The sequence below is a fragment of the Vulpes vulpes genome, chromosome 4 (assembly GCF_048418805.1).
Source record: "Vulpes vulpes isolate BD-2025 chromosome 4, VulVul3, whole genome shotgun sequence".
In the NCBI taxonomy this organism is placed as follows: domain Eukaryota; kingdom Metazoa; phylum Chordata; class Mammalia; order Carnivora; family Canidae; genus Vulpes; species Vulpes vulpes.
The window spans coordinates 128,997,199-129,019,174 of record NC_132783.1 but is presented as its reverse complement, the minus strand read 5'-3'; the positions used below and the strand labels follow the sequence as shown (position 1 = coordinate 129,019,174).

Sequence of the window (21,976 nt, the reverse complement as noted above, 5' to 3'; positions counted from 1 at the left end):
CTTCATTTGACGCTGCTGACAGCTCACTCCTTCACGGAGCCCCCTCTCTTGGCTTCTGCTTTACCAATCTCTTCTGGTCTTCCTGTCCCTCTAACCTTCCCACTCTCATCTACTGGATCCTCCTCCTTTGCTAGTCCGTTATATGCTGCTATCACCTACGAGTCCATTCTTGGCCTCTTTCCACCCTGCATGCTCTCCCCGAGTAATCCCATTTATATGCTACTCAAAGCTATGTCTTTAACTCTGACTTCTCCCCTCAACTCCAGAGCCTTACATCAAACTACCACCTATTAGACTCTATTTGGATACCCCAGTGGCACATATTTTTAAAATACACTGAAAACAATTCAACCCTAAACAACTTCATTTTCCACCCAAATATGCTCCTCCTTGGCAAATGGCAGAACCACCAACCTCATCACTTCGGTGTTTTTAATCTTTGGTTAGGCATTCATCTAGTTTGAACAACATCCCAAATTTTCTCTACAATGAAGTAATAGTACTGCAACACCCGGTTGACAGGTGGAGTGGAGAGAATAAGCTCCTATCCTATGTCCTAATTCCAAAAATCCATGTAATATATTTGTCTCTGGATAGAGGATGAATCAGGTATTAAATTGTTAAGAACAGATACTACACTTGATCTTAGCCAAAAGGCTGACAAGTGATACACTGAAGTGGCTGCAATACTGTCACTACACTATCATGAAATCTGACAGACAACTGTGAGTAGCCAGTGGATTTTCTAATCAAGATTAAGAGGGGTACACAGTCATACACAGACCATCACAAAGCAAGAGAACTTACAATGAACTTGCACATAGACTTTACTCAAAGCTGTACTGATGTCAAATTTTTGTAAAAATAATGTTTTGCTTTGTAATAACCAAATTCACTATTTTAAAAGATCCAATTATGATTGCTCTTATAAATCTGATGTAGAAAACAACTGTTTTTGATCCCTGCAAATCAGATAAAGAATACAGAAACAAAAATGTTCTAGTAAGAGAAAAACTAGTGAAAACATAATGCAATTTATATTATATCTAAAGATTTTACAAAACCATGCAAACCTTTTTAAGTGGCATATAATAATGCCATTAGGGAAAACAAATTACATTATGAGATACGTAAAAAGTTTCTTATTCACTAAAGAAAAAAAATGTAACATCAACACTACTGAGATTCTAACTTGTAGCTTCTTCCTGTGTTTCTGATTAAAGTGAGAGAGATGGAATTCATGAAATCCTCAGGTCCTTTACAGGTCTCATGAAATCAAACTAAAGAACGCTCAGATCTGACAAAGAAGATTCCTAGCAAACTGACTATGGTGAATCAGGAGTTAATGAGTCTGGGGGGTTATAGGAGCCAAATTAGATTCTCAGCAGTACTCGAAGAGCCAGTCTAGGAAACAGGGGCTCCTTGATAACCCCAGTACTATATATAAATTAGTTTAGCACAGTACTGTTACTTAAATATTTAGGGAAAAGGCAGATATTTACCTTCCAATAGATGATTAAATTTTTCCCATCAGAACTCCACTCTCTCCAAGTATCTGGTCCCTTTGAAGGAACTAGGAAAGAGATTTAAAAGTTAGCATTTGAAGATGTGTATTGTATGTCAGTTGATAATATCAATAATTGACATAGTGGTGCTTAAAACTTTTTTTCTAGGTTTTTGGAATTCTCCATAAAAATATGAGGCAGTTCAGTGGCTTCCACTTAGAAAAGAAACAATGAAAAAATTGAGGTCTCAATGTCTGGAAAACATAAGGCCCCTTAGAATGGATTAAAATCACCCTTCAGGCTCTAAGGGATACTCTGGTGCTGCCCCATTTCACATCCTCCTACCTCCGCTTGCTTAAGTGGGCTCTGGCCAAATAAAGGCGCCCGGGCACTCCTCCAACATGCTGAGAACACCTGCCTCAGGCATCCTGTGCTTTCTGAGACCTCTCCCTGTCTGCAGAAACTCTCCTCCCCTGGATTACCCATGCAGGTACCTCACCTTCTCCAGATCTCAGCTCCAATGGTGCCTTACTAGCGAGGTCTTTTCTAGCTACCCTATTTAAAATTGCAATCCCTCCTCCCCTGTCACCTTCTTTCCCTAGTTCTCCTTCTAGGCTTTCTTTCTCCATGGCACTATCCAACATATTACTTTTAAACATTTATTTCTAAACCTCTATCCTATAAACTCCATGAGCAGAGACTATTTTATTCAGTGCTATATCCCAGGTGATTACTACAGTTCCTGACACACGGTGGGTACTCAAGTCCTTGTTTTTAAGATTTGAGAGAGAGAGCGAGAGAGAGAGCCCATGCACACGAATGGTGTAGTGGGGAAAGGGAGAGATTCTTCAAGCAGACCCCTCCGCTGAGCGGGGAACCTGCTGTGGGGCTCAATCCCATGACTCATGAGATCATGACCTGAGATGAAACCAAGAGTTGGTCACTCAACTGACTGAGCCACCCAAGCACCCCTCAGTAAGTATCTGTTAAGTGAATTAATGCTATCATCTCAATGAGGTATAAATAAAATGCTTTCTCTTGGCAACAACAGCTCCTCAACTGAAGGCAAAAGCTTCTGTGGTAGCTAGTCGCCAAATGACCGATGATGATATTGGTCACACCTCCTGTGTGTGGCTCCCTCCCACTCCATATCAGCATTGGCCTGTGTGACCAATAGGGCATGACAGAGGTGATGGTATCTCTCTTCTGAAGCTAGGTCATAAAAGACATTGTGGCGGCTGCCATGTTCTCTCTCTCCTCAGTAAGTGTGGGAGGAGCTAGCTGCCATGTCAGGAGGCCACCCTGCAGCACTATGGAGAGGACTGCGTGGTGAGGAACAGTTACTGTGAGCCATCTTGAAAACAGATTCTCTAGCCCTGGGCAAGCCTGTAGTCCCCATCCATGTCCACACTGCGGCCTCATGAGAGACTGTAAGCCAGAGCTACTCAGCTAAGCTGCTTCTCAATTTCTGACCCATACCCACTGTGAGATAATAAATGTTTACTGTTTTAGGCCACTGAATTTTAGGGTAATTTGTCAGGTAGCAATGGATAACTAATATACTCCCCCTTTCTGGATTTTTTTTTTTTTTTTTTTTTTTTTACATATTATCACAAAGCTCCTGTCATCTCTTGAAGATGGATGTGGAGAGGCAAAAATCTGGATTAACATCTATCATTTTTTGTTTTATTGTTCATAAATCTTTTGGAAGAATTTTTTTAAAGACTTCTTTATTAGAGAGAGAGGTAGAGAGTGCATACTTCAGCTGCGGGAGGGACAAAAGGAGAGGGAGAGAAGGAGGGAATCCTCAAGCATATTTCCTGCTGACCGTGGAGCCTGACATGGGGCTTGATCCCACAACCCCAAGATCACAACCTGAGCTGAAAACAAGCACAGATGCCTAACCACCTCTAGAAGAAGTTTTATATTCCCTATATTATCTAATACAAATAAAGCTTTTGCTATCTTTGGCTGAATGACTCCTAAAAATTATACCTATTTCTAAGTTTTTTGTTTTTGATTTTTAAAGCTGACATATGATTAAGGATAGAATCTCATTCCATCTTTGGAAATGATCATATTCAGAAAACCAGTTACCTAATTTTGTACCTATTTTAACCTCTGTGTACCGTAGAAAATGAAGCTCAGGACCTCTGGCCTCATCCATTTCTCAGGCCTTGGTCATAAATAAAAATTCCAACAAATTCTCTTCATTAATAATTGTCTTCAGTAAAGAGGCAATTTAAACAGAGTTTTAACACTAGGAAAGGAGGAAAGTGTCAGAAAAATTGTCCATAATCTTACCACAGTTTTGAATTTGTTTCCTCTGCATCATTTTAAGACAGCTGCAAATACACTGCTGATAGGGCCCAGTCTTTCCACACAACACAGGCTAAGCAGCTGACTGTATTACCACAAACCTTAGAGCCACCATTTAAGATATCTAGATGATACTATCAGATATTATTACATAATTACACAATTCAAGTCGCCTCCTTTTACTCACTTTGCTGACATTTTCTTTAAAAATAAGCTGTCAAATTTCAGGATCCATAGCAATAATCAGCTTATAAATCATTTAGTTAACTTACTGGCTTCTGTGGTTAAATATTTTTTTTCATTGCTCCATTTGCTCCATTTCCAGAAAGTTTCAGTAGAACAGCGAATCCGGAAAGTATATATAGTATATGGATTCAACTTGTCCACGGCTACAAGGTAACTTGAATTTTCTACTCCTTTGATTGTGACATTCCGCTATTAGAAAGCAAATAAATATCTGTATGCATGTATATGTAATGTCATGTAAGAATCCACATATACATATACACATACTTTTTTTGATAAAAAAGCCACCCGAATTTATAACAAATTGACCAAATATCCACATGAGTTTGCCTTTATAAAACTGTCTTTACAATTCATCCACCAAAAATATTTTAATTTTTACATAAATACCAAATCAGTGAATTTATGCTCTGTAGTAACAATAAACAAAACCTAGGTGTCGTTTAAATCTAAATACTGGATCTAAGTAACAATGATTAAGTAAATTATGCAGAGAGGATGATATAATCTTGACCATTGGTCAATGGCTAATGGTAATACAACAAGGCTTAAATACACTTTAGTAATCTAAGGTGTCCTTGAGGATTAAATAAGTCATCAGCTATATTTGGAAGCTTCTTTGAGATAGACTCGTCTTATGCATTTTTTTAATAGGGCACTTAGAACCTCTAGTATGGTGCTAAACACGTAGAATATTCAACAAATTCTTATTTAAATTAAATTAAAATAAAGCAATTTAAACACATTTGAGGAACTGCATGCCTCAAGAAATCCTCTGAGCTCCCAATTACTAATTACGAAGGAGTTTTTTGGTTATATTTTGGCAATTCACTGATTTTCCAGCAATCATCAGTAAGTTTCCAAATGAATGTTTTCATTACAGTATCTTTTACTTTGGATTTACTACAAATCACAAGGTGGCATGGTACAAGAGTCAAGCTAGGTATCTAAAATGTATTAAAAAGTCATGTTCTGACTTAGAATGATCACATTTTGACTTAGAACTTGCTCCTTTTGTGCACTAGGCAGTTTTAAAAACCGCATCTTCTCTGGTGCCTATCAGTCCATGAACTGATGATGCTGAAGGTTATGGCAAAAACCATTCATTCACTTACAAATTTACTGAGCACCAGCCATGTTCCAGGTACTATACTAGATCTGGAAACATTATGAGGAGTAAAAGTCAAAATCATGTTCTAAAATATCCAGTATTACAACTGTTTTCAAGTGCTAAATATGTTATTACATTGACACATAGTGTCTCAGTTCTTAGTAAATTTCTATAATAAATCATCTGAGAGCTTACGCATATTAATTTACTTTTTGAAAACTATTTTATCCAAAAGGAGGTTTATAGAAAAATCTTACTCACCAATTCTTGTACTGAGTTAGTTTTATTAATTTCAATTTGACATAAAAGTTTAATCTTTGCAAAGTTGCCTGGTAAATGCCAGGAAAGCATAACAGCTGTTGAATTAATGTCCTTCACTTTGATTGAAGTAGGAATACGAGGATAAACTGTAAATATAATTTGTAAAGAGTACTTTAAAAGCTACTTTCTAAAATAAATAAATAAATAAATAAATAAATAAATAAATAAATAAATAAATAAATACTACTTTCTAATATGACAAACAACAATTTAAAAAACCCCAAAACTAAGAGAGGTATCATTAGTACTGACCAACAATATTTCATTCAGTACCTGTGGCATTCACAAACCTCACTTTTCCTGCTAATATCATGACAACAGTTTTTATAGACCAACCAACCACACTCAAGGTTCCTATATTGCCATCAGGAATACTAAAAGGTAGTAGGATCATAATCTCTACCCTTAAGGAACCCCTAATTTATCTAGAGAGTGACAAAAAAAACAAAAAGAGAAAACTAACAAGAGTATATATGCTGACTTTGAAATTTTTTTTTTAATTTTTTATTTATTTATGATAGTCACAGAGAGAGAGAGAGAGGCAGAGACACAGGCGGAGGGAGAAGCAGGCTCCATGCACCGGGAGCCTGATGTGGGATTCGATCCCGGGTCTCCAGGATTGCGCCCTGGGCCAAAGGCAGGCGCCAAACCGCTGCGCCACCCAGGGATCCCATGACTTTGAAATGTCTGGTACAGATATTAGTGACTAAAGGAAAGTCTTATGGTGAAGATGGGACTTAAGATGAGCTTTGAAGAAGAATCTGACTAAAACTGGCACAATGGATGCAGAAAAAAATTTGAGGTTGGGGTCTTGGCAAGAACAAAGGTACAACAGTGAAACACACTGCACATGATACTGATGATAGTGCATGACAACTGGAGTGGGAACAAAGAATCGTGAAAATAGGTTGAAAGGCAGAGGGCAGACAGACAAATACACACAAACACCACCAGTCAAGTATAACATGTAGCTGTTCTGACCTTAGGAAAACCAGGAAATAACAAAAATGATGAGAAGGAATAATTAATAGACATGTGTACTTACGTTTCCAAATAAGGCAACAAGATCATCTACTAACCACTTGCCAGTCTCTTAACACATTTGCTTTAAGCCTTTCTACAAGAAGGCTGCTATGCCAGTCCTCTGTGTGCTACAGAGCATGCTATGGAGTTGTACAGTGGGATGCCCACAGGAATGAATGCTGGGAAGATGGATCGTATCTTATTTCTATTTTGAGCTATATATTAATAGGGCTGGTAAAAATCCCAGAATCATCAGCAATAAAAGGGAACAAACCACTTACTGATATATACAGCAATCTGGATGGATCTCAAGACATTACCCTTAGTAAAAAATACCAATCTCCAAAAGGTTATGTACTATAGGATTCCATTTATGCTACACTTCAAAATGACAAAACACAGAGATGAAGAACAGAGTGAATGATGCCGGGGAACAGGGATACAAGAGTGTGGGGTTGGGAGGGTGAGTGGCAGAGGTGTGGGGAGTTTTGCTAATCGGGCAGCAAGAGGAAGTTCCTTTGTGGAAACAGAACAGTTCTGTATCTTGACTGTGTTGGAGGTTCCATGAATCTATATGCGGATTCAACAGCACAGAAGCACATACATGTTCACACACCTCTAAATGCACACAGAAACTTGCAAAACCTGAGCAAAGTTAGTAGTACAGTTCACTGGTCTGGTTTACTGTATTGTATTAGCCAACTGCCTCATTTGGAAATTGTACTGTAGTTATTAATAAAATGCTGCAAGTGGGGAAAGCTGGGTGAAGATGTCACAGGGCTTTATCATATTTGAACCACTTTTGACTCTATGATTATTTTAAAATAAAAAGATTTTAAAAAAATAAAAAGCTTTTAAAAATTAAGCAAAAAATTTTTCAAAAGTCAAAATCCATTAGATAAAGCCAATTAAAGTTTCTATGTAACAACTAATTCAAATTTTTATCTAAATTCAATAAAATGGTGAAACCTGAAATCAAATATTTTAAAGATTTTTAAATAAAATTTGTAAAATTAACTATGAAGAAAATTATTTAAAAAAAAACCCTAGAAGCACTTTTCATTAATTTTAAAATATTTTACCACTTCTGAAACTGTTTTTAAGAAACTGGTTTATGCAGCAGCTTACCTTTTTCAGTTATGTTAATCAAAATAGTTGATTCTGATCGACCCAGAGGATTGCGAGCATTCAAAGTAAAATTATAGATTTCTTGATTTGGACGCATTTGAAAGAATAACTGATAGCTTTCATTTGTTGGTGCTTCAACTCTTTTAAATCTAACATATTTCCCTGAAAAACTATGAAAAGAGAGCAACAATAAATATATATACATATATATATATTTTTTAAGATTTTATTTATTTATTCATGAGAGACACAGAGAGAGAGAGAAGCAGAGACACCAGGTAGAGAGAGAGGAGCAGGCTCCATGCAGGGAGTCCAATGTGGGACTCGATCCCGGGACTCCAGGATCACACCCTGGGCCAAAGTCAGGCACTAAACCGCTAAGACACCCAGGCATTCCAGCAACAATAAATATTAAAATAATTTCAAAGTGGCAAGACATAAATACTTCATGAAAAAAATGAATGTGTAAATTTCTAATAATCTTTTTTAAAAGTTTTTTATTTTTTTTAAACTTATTTAAACTTTTTTTTAAAACTTATTTATTCATGAGAAACACACAGAGAGAGGCAGAGATATAGGCAGAGGGAGAAGCAGGCTCCCTGTGGCGAAGCCAGTGCGGACTCCATCCCAGGATGCTGGGATCTCGCCCTGAGCCAAAGGCAGACGCTCAACCACTGAGCCACCCAGATGGCCCAAAGTTTATATTTCTAAGTCTAGATGTACTACATACCTGGTGAAGAAAATGTATGTGATACAGAAAATAGAGGAAAATAATCAGCCATAAGCCTACTATCTAGAAATAGTTTGTTCATATTCGAGGGTTCTTCTAGGATTTTTAAAAAGGCATACGAGGGCAGCCTGGGTGGCTCAGCAGTTTAGCGCCTGCCTTTGGCCCATGGCCTGATCCTGGAGACCCAGGTTCGAGTGCCACGTCGGGCTCCCTGCATGGAGCTTGCTTCTCCCTCTGCCTGTGTCTCTGCCTCTCTCTCTCTCTCTCTCTCTCATGAATGAATAAAAAAATCTTAAAAAAAAAAAAAAAGGCATACGAATCTAGTTTGTGTGCATATTCATTTGCAGTATTCACATTTATCCAATTTTATACAGCATATTAGGTTTTATATCTTACTCATAACATAAATTAGATAACTCCATTTCCCTCTGTCATTTAATATCCTCCACTGTACCCCTTGCTGTTTGACACATTTCCCTGGTGACTTTTACCTTTCAAATAAAGTATAACTTGTATTGCGAGGGCCCACCAATGCGGTTGGTCTTCCTGGATTCCAAGTACAGACAATCTCTTTTAAATCGTATGTCTCACAATTCACTTTTTGAGGAATATCAGGTGGATCTAACAGGAAAAAAATGTAGTTACTTATGGATTACATATATTTTCCCTGAAAACATGTTTTATAAAAGTAAATTATATTTATACAATTTCCTTTAGAAGTGAAAAAACTCATTGTTTACGTTTTACCTTTTGAACAATGCAGGAATTGCCATGCTTTCTGTAGCATGTTTTTCTGGAGTTCGTATTTTGTTAGAAATGATGGATTAAAATATACTGCAGAATGACTACTCACTCATTTGCAAGCTCCCCAACAGCAACCTGAAGACATTTTCCCCCTTAAATCCTACGAAATCTCTCAAAGGAAGCTGTATCCAACAAATTAGAAAAACCTACTGGGTTCAGGTATTATTATCTATCATGTATATACTGTGATTTGAAAAGTGGTACCAACTCAGATTAAAGGTCAACGCAAGCCATGTTACAAGTTTCAGAGTTCTTAAAAAAGTTACAATGACTATTATTCACAAAGTATCTCTTGGTAAAATTCTGCATCTTCCTATGTTCAAAGTGACTACTGCTCTTCTGTTTTTGTTCTTTATAGAACATTCCCTCTGGCTTTGCAGGGGCATAACTAGAAAAAAGTAAATATTTGCGTGTGTCTTAAACCTTTAATAATGGAAAATTCTGCAGTTGGACACTACTAATTATAGAAATCGATATTTCTGTATTCATGTTTAATCAAGTATACACAAACTGGTGTTCTCTGTCATATTTATCCAAACTATCTTTCACTAAGTTTTTAAAAAACAATTAGATAATTATCTACTTGTTGAAAAATTCTGTAAAATAATTGTTTTTTAAAAACAGTTCTTAGACTGTCTTAAGAGACTTAAAAGGACATAGAAAATTTCACATACCTTCTCAAGATAGAAAAATGTCTGTTAATGGCATTTTAGGTATTAAGAGGAATCATGAGTATTTAAAGTCTAACAGCTCCATTATCAGACTAACACTGACATACTTGTTTTGAAAATTGTTTCATTTTTTTTTTTAAGATTTTATTTGTTTATCTGAGAGAGAGAAATAGAAACAGAGTATATGAGCAGTGGGGTAGGAGGAAGAGGGAGAAGAGAAGCAGGCTCCTCACTCAATGTGGGGCTGGATCCTAGGACCCTGGGATCGTGACCTGAGCTGAAGGCAGATGCCCAACTGACTGAACCACCCAGGCACCCTGAAAATTGTTTTAAATCTAAGGCTAAACTTTCAGTCATTTTATTAAAATCACATACCAAATTTTTTAGTATACTTAAAATGTTGATTATCTTAGTATTTGGCAGATATGTTAAGTTGAATAGTTAAAATCCAAGTAACAGAAGCACATTAGAAAGAAGTGGAAGCAAAGATGGAGGAGAAAGAACATGAGAAGGCAGTATTTGAAAGGTAATGTACTGTCTTCTCGAAGAAAATAACTTACAAAGGAATTAACTGAAGCTGGATAAAAATTAGGTATAAATCAATTGCATTACCATAAAACAGAAAATGCAATTTAAAAAACCAAGCCATTTTTATGAAAATATTTTCAAATGAGAAAGTATAAAATTTGACATGTGGCACATTTATATGCTCTAATTCTATGTCATGGTATAGTATATTGAAATTCTTAAGTATGATGAAAGATTAATATTTAGGTCAATTTTAAATGCTAAAGTGGTACTACCTATGAAAATAACAGTGATTATTCAATGCATGGTGTTTATAAAAGATTCTGCTTTAACTGAATTAGCTCATGCATAAACACTGACAAGTACTGGTAAATAACTATTCTGTCTGCTGGATAACAAATGCATTTGCAATTATAATAATAAACTGAAGAGGGAAAAAGGCCATTTTTACTAGTATCAAACATCAAACTCTTAGGAACAAATTCACTAAAAGATATAGAAGACCTCCTATCACTAAAATAAATCAAAGATGACATAACTAAATGAAAAGATATACCACTTCCTGGTTTGGATAACTCAATATAGTGAGAATGAAAAGTCTCCTAAACTGGTCTCCTAAATTGATAAATCTAATGTAACTCCAATCAAAATCCTAGCAGGTTTGATTGTGTCTTTTCAACATATGGCGGATTAATAGGATCTCTCTAAGGGAAAGAAAATAATGAATCTTAATCCCTAACTCACGCCATACACTGCCCCTGCTTAACAGTTCCTAAAGAAATCCCTCTGAAGGGAAATTCTATTGCTGCTTCTGAGTTAACAAATATTGAATATTTCCACCCCCAGATGCCATATATGAAGGTTAAGTCATGAATTAAGTAGGCTCATTCTACTATTATGATAGAAGATTAGAACTCTATTGGAAATAATAAAAACCTGATGAATAATCTCATCTTCTGAGTTTTAATTTTTTGTCTTTCATACTTTTAAGTGGGTATCTCACTTATTGGTATCACTTATCATAATGTAGCCTCACTCCACATACACTGGTTCTCCACTTTTATTCCAGATCATTTGTGAAGAACATTGCAAGTCATTTCCCAAAATTCCATCAGGAAGGAAATTTCTAAAGTTTAAATTTGAACATAATCTCACTCTCACTTGAATTCCAAAATGTATAACTGGGAAGACAAAAAGAGTAAGGTTATAACCATCAAAACTGAGAAGTGCATCTAATCCTGGTTATTCCCTTGGGAATATATCAGCAATTCAACAAACTTCATCCTAAATTTCACTGGAAGAAAATGAGAGATGGAGAGCTGCTGGTCTAGAGCACAGCTGAGAATCAAAAAGAGGCTAAGAAAAATCACCATATGATCAAAATAAAATCACAAAATTCATCCACTATATTCCATACACTTTAATCAAGAGATCAGGCAGACCAAACTCAGCCTCTAATCCAGAATGCTGGGGAGAAGGGAACCAAGCACTACTGTGGGCAAAGCCAGGAGTGCACCACGTCACAGTTACCCTGGGAGAGGGGACAGAAAAACTCAAAACACAAAATTCTCTGTGGCTATTCAACAAAAGCTATATAAATAGGGCAGTCCCCTATCACTTTTGGAAATGTCATGGAATTTTACAACTGCAGGAGTGACCATGTTAATGAAGATGGCCCTGCACTATGGAGCATATGTTACACATGGAGCTGAGAGAGAGAGAGAGAGAGAGAGAGAGAGAGAGAGAGGGCCGCTTCTCATGCACGTCCTCCAGCTACTCTCTCTTCAAATATATGACTTTAAAGATTGGAGAAGTATAAATTATGCTATTGAAAGATTTTGTGTAAAATCATGGTTTCTTTAATTGGTGTATGTTTTAAAAGTTAGGTATTAAATTTTAATTTTAAAAGGTATGTTTTAGGTGATAAATTGATTAGAGTTGGCTCTTGAGCAACACAGCAGTTAGGAGCACTGACCTTGCATGCAGTCAAAAATGTACTTACAAGGGCACCTAGTTAGCTCAGTCAGAAGAGCACCTGACTCTTGATCTTGGGGACCGCGAGTCTGAGCGCCACACTGGCTGCAGAGATTACTAAAACAAATAAACTTAAAAAAAATCTGCACTGGGCAGCCCGGGTGGCTCAGCGGTTTAGCGCCACCTTCAGCCCAGGGTGTGATCTTGGAGACCTGGGATCGAGTCTCACATCGGGCTCCCTGCATGGAGCCTGCTTCTCCCTCTGCCTGTGTCTCTGCCTCTCTCTGTCTCTCATGAATAAATAAATCTTAAAAAAAAAAAAAAATCTACACATGGCTTTTGACTCCTCCAAAACTCAACTACTAGTACTTTACTACTGACTGGAAGCCTTACCTATAACACAGAAAACTGATTAATACATATTTAATGATGCCGTATGTATTACATTCTTACCATAAAATCAGCTACAGAAAATGTTAAAAAATCGTAAGAGAAAATGCATTTATAGTATTGTACTGTGTAGTTAATTAAAAAAAAAAATCCGTATAGGGACACCTGGAGGGCTCAGTTAAGCATGTGGCTCTTGGTTTCAGCTCAGGTCATGATCTCATGGGTTGGAGGATTGAGCCCATCAAACTCCATGCTCAGTGGGGAGTCTGCTTCTCTCCCTCTGCCCCTCCCCACAACCTTGCCTTCATGCTCTCTGATAAATAAATCTTAAAACAAATCCATGTATAAGAACACCCATGCAGTTCAAATTTGTTTTGTTCAAGGGTCAACTGTATATGAAATAATTCCTAAACAATATAGGATTAAGAAATATTATATACAAACTACTCTTGTCTCAACAAAGTTGTTAGCTAAGAATTTAAAAATAAGCATCTGGATGTTTCAAGTCTTAGTACAAAAGCTACAAGTTATATGAATACAAGTATATAGAAAACAAGCCTATAACATCTTAAAATAAGCAAAAATTCTGGTGCCTTCATACATCATTAATATATATTAAAAAAATTTTTTAAAAAGAAATAGAACCATCCCCTTTCCCTTGGAAACAGTATTACAACTTTTAAAGAGGACCAAACATGTCAATAGAAACTCTTCCTTTAATATTATATACTTACATCCCACAAAAATAACCGTCCCAAATATGTTATCTTCTGTTGTGAAAACCACATTTGTTCCACTATTTGCAGAAACAGAAATATTATGGATCTTGATTGCAACATTTTCCCCATCAAGATGGATAAGGGGACAATTCGTTTGGCCAATCTGTGCTGAAAGCACTTTTTCTTGAGTCACACAACAAAATGTTATATCTGAGCCTACAAGTATCACTTTGTCTTGAGGGAAAACCTTAGTCTGAGAATCAGGTGACCCTAGAAAGAACAAAAGGAATTACAAATACTTTAGAAGTCTTTAACCATAAAATAGCCTAATAAAACATACTACAAAGTGTTTTGTAATAATGGTGGCCCAAAGGAGCTTTCAAAGGAGTAAGATATATACAAGAAATAAAATCAAACCATGTATGTTTTAAATACTTTTGATGGATGATGATTGGGGAGCAGGATTGAGGAGCAGAGAGGATTGAAGGCCAATGCCTAAGGTCACAGGTTAATGTCTAAGAAGTCTGAAGGTTCAAATTAAATGGGTTTATATCCACATGTGAAAAATCCACACCAAGAAAATGTCACTCATGGAATAATTCTGTTCCTTTGAAAGGATTCTATGTATTTAGGACAGACTTCTTTCTTTCCATCAGCCTGAATATATGTTTAAGTATTCACATCCTAAACAGCACAGTTTTCTTTACCTCCAGCTCTCTGCAGGTTAAAGTCACACCTTTGTTTTTATTTTCCTAAACGTCCAATCTTTTAAATTATCTCTAGTTTCCTTTCTACCTGCTTATTCTTTAATCTACTGCAATCTGGCTTTCTTCCCGATCACTCACTGTCTTTTGCTGAACTGCAACAGGATCCTCCTTACTTATCTACATGCTCCCAGTCCTTTCTTCCTCTGATCTGTTTCTCCATGTGGTCACTAGAGTGGATAATCTACAATGATAAGCAGCCTTTTCAAGGGCTTCATTTCACCATCAACAATTTTCCAGGTCTTCCTCATACTGCCAACATTCTACCTGCATGAAGTTTCACTCAGTGTACAGATGATTTGGGGGATACTTACAGATCCCCATGTTCTCTGTAACAGCTCTGCAGCTGACAGGGATCTGCTCTGTGGGCAAGAAACTAGGAGCCATTTTTTTTTTTTAAATATAGACTTGATCTCAATAACATCTACATAAAAGTTTTAAAAGTTTTTCCATGCCTCCCACAGTGATTTTCAAACTTGGATGTTTATCTAATCACTCAGGAAGATCTTTAAAAATACAGATCCTGAATCCTATTTCAGAGTTTTTGTATCAAAATGTTCTGGAATGGAGACTTAGAAGATCTTCAGGTGACCCTCATGAAACTAAGTGGCATTTGGAGAACTCTCCTGCTCTATGAACACTGTAGCCATGTGAACCCTAGATTAGCTGAATCTAACTCATTTGAAAGGAAAGCTTTTTAAAGTACAAGCCTACAAGAAATGTTCTTCAATGGGCTCCAGTCACTCCACTCTTTGCGACCAGAGAAATGAGGATCATCAACAAAGCATCTAATTCCCACAGAGTGAATGGCACACTCCAAGGGCATGTCTGAGGTCCAAGTCCAGTGATGAACTGTATCTTTACCATTCACAGTTGTGTTGTGGGTTACCTAAAAAATGAACACAAACGAAAAATAAGATTTCTACGTAGTGATATGCTCTGCTTCCCTTTCAATTTAAAAAACACAATAAACTGCATACAATCACCACTAAGTTAAAGGTTTGCCCTTTTGTACAACCATCTCAGTTTGCTGTAAGACATAATAGGAGAGTTATAGGAACATCAATCATGATTCATTTATGCCTACTTTTTCTTTTAATTCCAGTATAGTTAACATACAATGTCATATTAGTTTCAGGCATACAATACGGTGATTCAACATTTCCATACGTCACCTAGAGCTTATCATAAGTGCACTTGTTTATTACTTCTTTAGCTTTAGGTTCCACTGCATGATTATACATGATGTTAATATTCTAAAACATTCAATACAGTTCACAGAGAAATGTACCATTGCTTAAAATTATCTCCATTTGTCATTGAGAAAAAATAATGGGTATTTCCAAGAGTTAAAGGCAAAGAGAAGAGCAGCATTTCAACAAAATGTTTCAGATTAGGTTATTGTATGTGTTACAAGATTAAATTTTTATTTTTAAATATGCAGCTCATAAAAAGATAAAATAGTAATCTCAACTGTGAAAAATGGGAAGGATTTGAATCAAATATCTAAGATCTAAAAAAAACCTTGGGACCTCCAGTTAAAGACAACAGATTAAATAATTCTATTTCCCTCTCTCTTACCTTCTGAAATCTCTGTAAAACAAAAGCACACAGATTTTTTTTTAAAGGCATAGATGCACAAGGGCAGAAAACAGAAGAAACAACAGCTGTGAAATTCTGGATACTGCAGAGCTTATGGACAATAGTAATGGACTCAGAAGATGTGAGAAAGCTGAATCTTAAGCCTCCAATGGAAAAGGCAGAAATAACCTGATTTCTACCATGGAAATGTCAAAGGGCTCAGGAGGGGGCTGTACCCGGCTTCCCTGGAAATGCATGATGAAGGTGAGGTGCAGACAACTGCTTGAAAGTTGTTTGAAGATATGTTAGATACCCAAATACCCCTCCTACATTCTGTGCTACCGAAAGACCACCCTTCTTCATCTTGGCAGAATGATGATTTATGATCTGGAAAAGTAAAACACAATATCTCTGGAATGAAGAACCTCAGAAAGAGTGGAGAATAGGGAATACTGTACCAAAAAAAGAAGCACTGCTAACCTATGCACTATGAAGGCTGGGGTTCTCCTGCCTTCTTCTCCTACTCAGCCCCCAGGATACTGATGGCAGAGTTCGTACTTACGAGATAAAAATGTAAGTCAACTTTTCTGGGGCATATGAACAGGTCAAGATAAAAACCTAAAATAATAATAAGATTTTGCCAACTACATGGCCCATCCTCACCTATAATGAAGACTCAATCAACAAGTCCCTGGATGGCAAACAAAAGTTCCAATTAGATTAAAAAAAATTTTTAAGAGCCACTCACTTAAATACGAGCAGCAACCAGGATGACCATAAATTGGAGGAAAAGTTCTAATATGAGAGCCAAAGATCAAAATAAAGAAAAAAGGAACTTGAAGAACAGACTACACAGAAAGAAAAAAAAATTAAATAACTGATGTCCTCAGAGGTAAGAGATATTGCATCCATAAAACAAACAAAAAAACAGACAAAAGGGATCTTTAGTACATAAAAAATATCTGTTAATAGAAATTCAATAGCAAGACTGCAAGATAAAGTTTAAGAAAAACTGTTCAGAAGAGAGAGCAAAATAAAAATACAAATAGAAACTAGGAACAATTAAGAAAACTAGAGGATCAGTTTAGAGGGTCCAATTTCTGAAGAACAGAGTTTCTAAGAGAAAAAAAAGGAGAAAACAGGTATGAAGAAATCAAAGACATAAGGCATAAAATAAGAAAATTTTCCAAGCTGACATATGTTTTCAGATTGAAAGGGGCCCAATGACTGTCCACACAACAGGGGAAGACAGATGCAAGAACAAACAAAAGGAACAATGTCTTCCAAATCCTGAGAAAATTCCCCAATCTACATTCTGTACCCAGCTAAAGCAGCAATCATGAATGAGTGCATGACATTTTTAGAAATGTTGTGTCTTAATGAATTCATCAAGTAGCATTTTATACTCCCATCAGAAGTGTAGCAAAGTTCTAATTGTTCTGCATCTTCTCAATATCTGTCTTAAATTTTGTTAGAAACTAATTAAATTAAAAAAATTTTTTTAAGTATATCTGCAAGCTACTGTTACAGGTACCAGAGTATTTATAATAAATACAGATACCTACTAGAATATATGCTTCCACCCAAATGAGGAAGTAAGAGGAAGAATTCATGAAAGAGAGGATCTATCATAAAAAAAAGGTAAAAAGTATCCTCTGGATGATGATAGAGACCCCGTGGATTATAGCTTCCTAAGAAATGCACCAAAAAACCACAGAGATTTGTCCTGAATGAGTTATAGGTACACCCAGGTATTAATCTCTTCAAACCTAGGGTTGGCTGGTAGGAGTAGAGACTGCTGGAGCTCCTGAGAAACCTCTGGCCATAAGACCCCTCAGATATTTACCAGTCTCCTGCTCCATGAAAATTGTAGCTATGTGAACCCTATGTAAGAAGGGTTGAAAGGTAAGTCAGAAGGCCTCACCAGAGAGCTATTTATAAACATATACCTGATAAAATACTAATGTGTTTGAACATTTCAACAGGAGAGTCATACAACTTGGAGAGAATTCAGGATTGAATTAATGGGGCACAAAAATAAAACTAAGAATACAAGACAATACAAGAAGCTATACCCAAAAAAGGAAAATGGTTAACATATACTACTTAGTTTAGCTGTAAATAGTGTTTTTATAACCATAATACAAACAATGAATGCCAGTCTACCAAAAATTACAACAGAAAGATAGAACGATATTGGAAAAAGATGGGAAATGTAAGAGTGAGCGAGCGAGCAAGGACACAAGCATGCAAGTATGTGTGCCCAGGCCACATATTACACTGCTGTCAGAAGTGTATGAAGCCCCAGGAAGTGAGGGACTAAAATCTCATCTCCCACTGTTATAATAAATCTTTGCTAAAAACTGAAAAGAAAAATTAAGAAAGAGCAACAAAAGCATGTTATATGGACAATGGAAATACATAAAGAAAGAAATGAAATTTACTATGTATATGGAGAGAAAAATGGGAAGGGAGCAGGGTCCTGCAGAACTTCCAGATGTCATTCCCACCCTGGCCAGTGCAGCGCACCACTTCTGTGCCTGTATGTGAGGCCATGGGCAGAAACTGTCAAATTCTAATTGAAACACCAATGTACAGTATTCTTAATTCTTAAACAATCACAAAATAGCAAAGTGACAGGTAATAAGCAATTGTCTTAAATAATGATATTAATAATATATAATTATAGGATCCCTCAGTAGCTCAGCAGTTTAGTGCCTGCCTTTGGCCCAAGGCGTAATCCTAGAGTCCCAGGATCGAGTCCCACATCAGGCTCCCTGCATGGAGCCTGCTTCTCCCTCTCCCTGTGTCTCTGCCTCTCTCTCTGTCTCTCATGAATAAATAAATAAAATCTTAAAAATATATATATATAATTATAAACAAAAATGTCACATTTTACTGTAGACCTGTAACACTTATCCTCTCACATTTTACTTTTTAAAAATTAATTTGTTCTAGGGCAGCCTGGGTGGCTCAGTGGTTTAGCACCTTGCCTTCAGCCCAGGGTGTGATCCTGGAGACCCGGGATCGAGTCCCACGTCGAAGTCCCTGCATGGAGCCTGCTTCTCCCTCTGCCTGTGTCTCTGCCTCTCTCCTTTGTCTCTCATGAATAAATAAATTAAAATCTTAAAAAAATTAATTTGTTCTATCTCTATTTTTCTTGCCTCTTGCTCTATTTCCCCATATAAAGATTTTTCTTCAAAAATCAGATCCCCAAAAATACAACTTTGTCACTGCCTTATTGTGATGCACCTTGTGGCAATAAGTTATATGACCTTAAAAATAATACTTCCATTCATTTATGCTTGACTTCACTTACACTTCAAACAGTAGCCTCTTATTTTAGCATCCCTTAGGTCGCCCCCAAAGGAAGTATTGACAACTAGTCGTTGTTTAGTAGCTTTATAGATATCATCATTATTTACTGAAGTAAATATTTGGCACCACTTCACAAATGAGAAAAAGGAGGTTTGGGGAAGTTACCCTAAGCCAGGAAGTGGTAACCAAGAACACAGAATGTCAGGCCATAATTAAAAGCTACACGAGACAATTTTTGATAAGCAATAGTGTTAAGACAACAGTGGTAGAGCTGTATCAAAGCTACCTGCAACTTGGATTTACAGGAAAGAATTGCCATTAAAATTCAAAAAAGAGAGCATTTAGGCTGAGGTGATTAGAATGGGCTTTAAACTAAAGGGCAGGATTTGACTTAGGTCTTAAAGTATATATTCAATCTGCACAGGTGAAGAGGAAGAAAAAGCATCTTCTATGAAAATAAATATATCTGTTTTGTAACAGAAATTGTAGTGGTTAAGAAAGAGAATAGACTCTGTAACTCTGAGTCCTGGCTCTACTACTTATATCTTCCTGTGTCTCTGTATCTTCATCTATAAAATGGGGGTGATGTTAATAGTGCCTCCCTCACGGGTCTGTTGTGAGGATGCAAAGTGATGAACACATACAGAGCTTTTACAACGTCAGCAATGGGGGAAGTATGGACACACCCTATCTACAGTTACAGTTGCCACTATTTTAGGAATGTAATAGAGTATCAGAGAGGAAAAACAGGACAACTATGAAAAAGAGTAATTCTATTTTTTTTATCTTTTATGATCTATCTTATCCATGTACGTAGGCAAATAGTTGTAAAATCATGAGGCAGTCTTCTAATTCTTAAATCTGTAATTAAGTGGATTTCAAATCTTCATCAAGGAGGAAAAGAGTAAAAGGACAAAAGAGGGAATTACCATATACCCTGTCAAAACTTTTCACTACTATTCCTCTTATCTAAAGGATAATAAAACTAAAAACAGATCATAAGGAAACCATTCATAAGCAAATTTTTTTAAAAACTGAGAAGATAAACATGTGCTATTAAATGTAAGAATGTTATTTCAGATTCAGATAAACTCAAATTTATAAGCTTATACAAAATTTCCCAACAATTACTATGACTAAGTATGTTTCAAAAACATTTTTATGTTTATAGTATTAGACAAAAGTAAAAATAGTAAATTATACATATACATTTATTTCACTTATGTAAAAACATTCATATAAAAAAAACAGGAAACACAAAAGTAACATTTACTGTGGTCAAGTGGTGGAATCATGGATTATTCCTCCCTTAATTTCCTAAACTTACTTTAATTAGAAAGTTATACATGATTTTAATAAGTAATGATTTTTGAGTAATAGCACATCGTTTTTAATGAATCCTGAAAGGATTTTTGAACTATTTCCTTAACCATGTAAAAGTTCTCTGATATCACCTTAAAAATCTTTTAAAAATTACTTGGTTTCTTTAATGTCATAGGAAAAAATCTATTTTGGTTCAAACTTACTAATTTTACGATTTCCATATTTTCTTTACGTAGAATTTTAATTTCCCAGATGACAGTTAACTGATGTGGAAAAACAGAACCCCTGTCATTCCACTTTAGGTGTATTGTGGAAGTTGAGAAATCAGCCGACAAATTCAAGATCTCTGGCGTGTCTGGAATTAAGGCTTGAAAAAAAGAAAACAAGATACAACTTAGTAAAATAAGTAATGGTTTTTCATATTGTAATTCCATTAATTGACTACTTTTAAACACAATTCCATCTTGGTCAAAAAATAATCAAGAATTAGGGCAGCCTGGGTGGCTCAGCAGTTTAGCACCGCCTTCAGCCCAGGGCATGATCCTGGAGACTCTGGATCGAGTCCCATGTCGGGCTCCCTGCATGGAGCCTGCTTCTCCCTCTGCCTGTGTCTCTGCCTCTCTCTGTGTCTCTCATGAATAAATAAAATCTTAAAAAAAAACCAAGAATTAAAAGCAAACTTTGGGGGTGCCTGGTGGCTCAGGTAGTTAAGCGTCTGACTCTTGATTTTAGCTCAGGTTGTGATCACATGGTTGTAAAATTGAGCCCCACATCCAGCTCTACGTTGGGCATGCAGCCTGCATAAGATTCTCTCTCCCCGCGCCCACCTCTCCTCCTGCCTTGCGCATGCACACACACACACACAAACTCTCAAAGTGATTACTGAAAAAAAGAGAATATATGTATTTATTTACATATGCAGCTCCTAATGATTCATCAGTCAAATCTGAGAAAATTACTACCATATCCTAATATGCCTTCTAATACAAATAATCAGATTCCCACAAAACTCTAGTTTATCAGTCTGGAATCTGTAAGTGGGCAAAATCAGAGAGAAGTAAAGGAGCTTCCTCTGTATGACTGTAGGTCAGGCCCAAAAAAATGATGGAATACGGAAAGCTTGCTTTGGTAGAGCTTTCCATCTGTTTTCTCTGCACCCTTCCCAATCACCTCACAGTGTCAAAGCCCCTGATGCTACTTGGGGATGCTCTGAGCTATTATTGGCTTAGGTATCTGTAATTAGCAGTAAGAATGACCAAGGCATTGAGTGAGGGAGTCAACAGGGTACTCAGATGTGGCAAGTACTCAGCAGGATAAGAAGTCCTTTGGAAAGGTTAGGTGAGCTGTGGCGTGTAGTGTAGTGCAGGGAGCTGAGAGAGAGAGAGCATGATTAAGTGGGAGACCACTGGAGAAAGGCTGACCAGAGTCGCAAGATCACGTCTCGTCACGTGCGTGAGGGATATGGAAAAGGAAAAACTCTGATGGGCATTTCAAAGAAATGACCAGATCAAAGAAATGAAG

The 21,976-nt window shown here is 36.6% G+C and overlaps 1 protein-coding gene and 1 non-coding gene across 4 annotated transcripts in view; both read right to left on the bottom strand.

Moving 5' to 3' along the window:
* The window catches only part of LIFR (LIF receptor subunit alpha), a 78,318-nt gene that overhangs the window by 22,315 nt on the left and 34,027 nt on the right, over nucleotides 1-21,976 (bottom strand). For all 3 annotated transcript variants that reach the window (XM_072757056.1, XM_072757057.1, XM_026016659.2), the window contains exons 5-12: nucleotides 20,659-20,822; nucleotides 14,948-15,122; nucleotides 13,485-13,739; nucleotides 8,875-9,004; nucleotides 7,654-7,823; nucleotides 5,443-5,588; nucleotides 4,097-4,259; nucleotides 1,503-1,573 (exon numbers count right to left, since the gene is read on the bottom strand). In XM_072757056.1, coding sequence (XP_072613157.1) covers nucleotides 1,503-1,573; nucleotides 4,097-4,259; nucleotides 5,443-5,588; nucleotides 7,654-7,823; nucleotides 8,875-9,004; nucleotides 13,485-13,739; nucleotides 14,948-15,122; nucleotides 20,659-20,822 — 1,274 coding nt within the window. The remainder of the gene's footprint in view (nucleotides 1-1,502; nucleotides 1,574-4,096; nucleotides 4,260-5,442; nucleotides 5,589-7,653; nucleotides 7,824-8,874; nucleotides 9,005-13,484; nucleotides 13,740-14,947; nucleotides 15,123-20,658; nucleotides 20,823-21,976) is intronic.
* Nucleotides 477-669, bottom strand: LOC112933556 (U2 spliceosomal RNA). Its single transcript, XR_003237689.1, has one exon. It is a non-coding gene; the product is annotated as a U2 spliceosomal RNA (small nuclear RNA).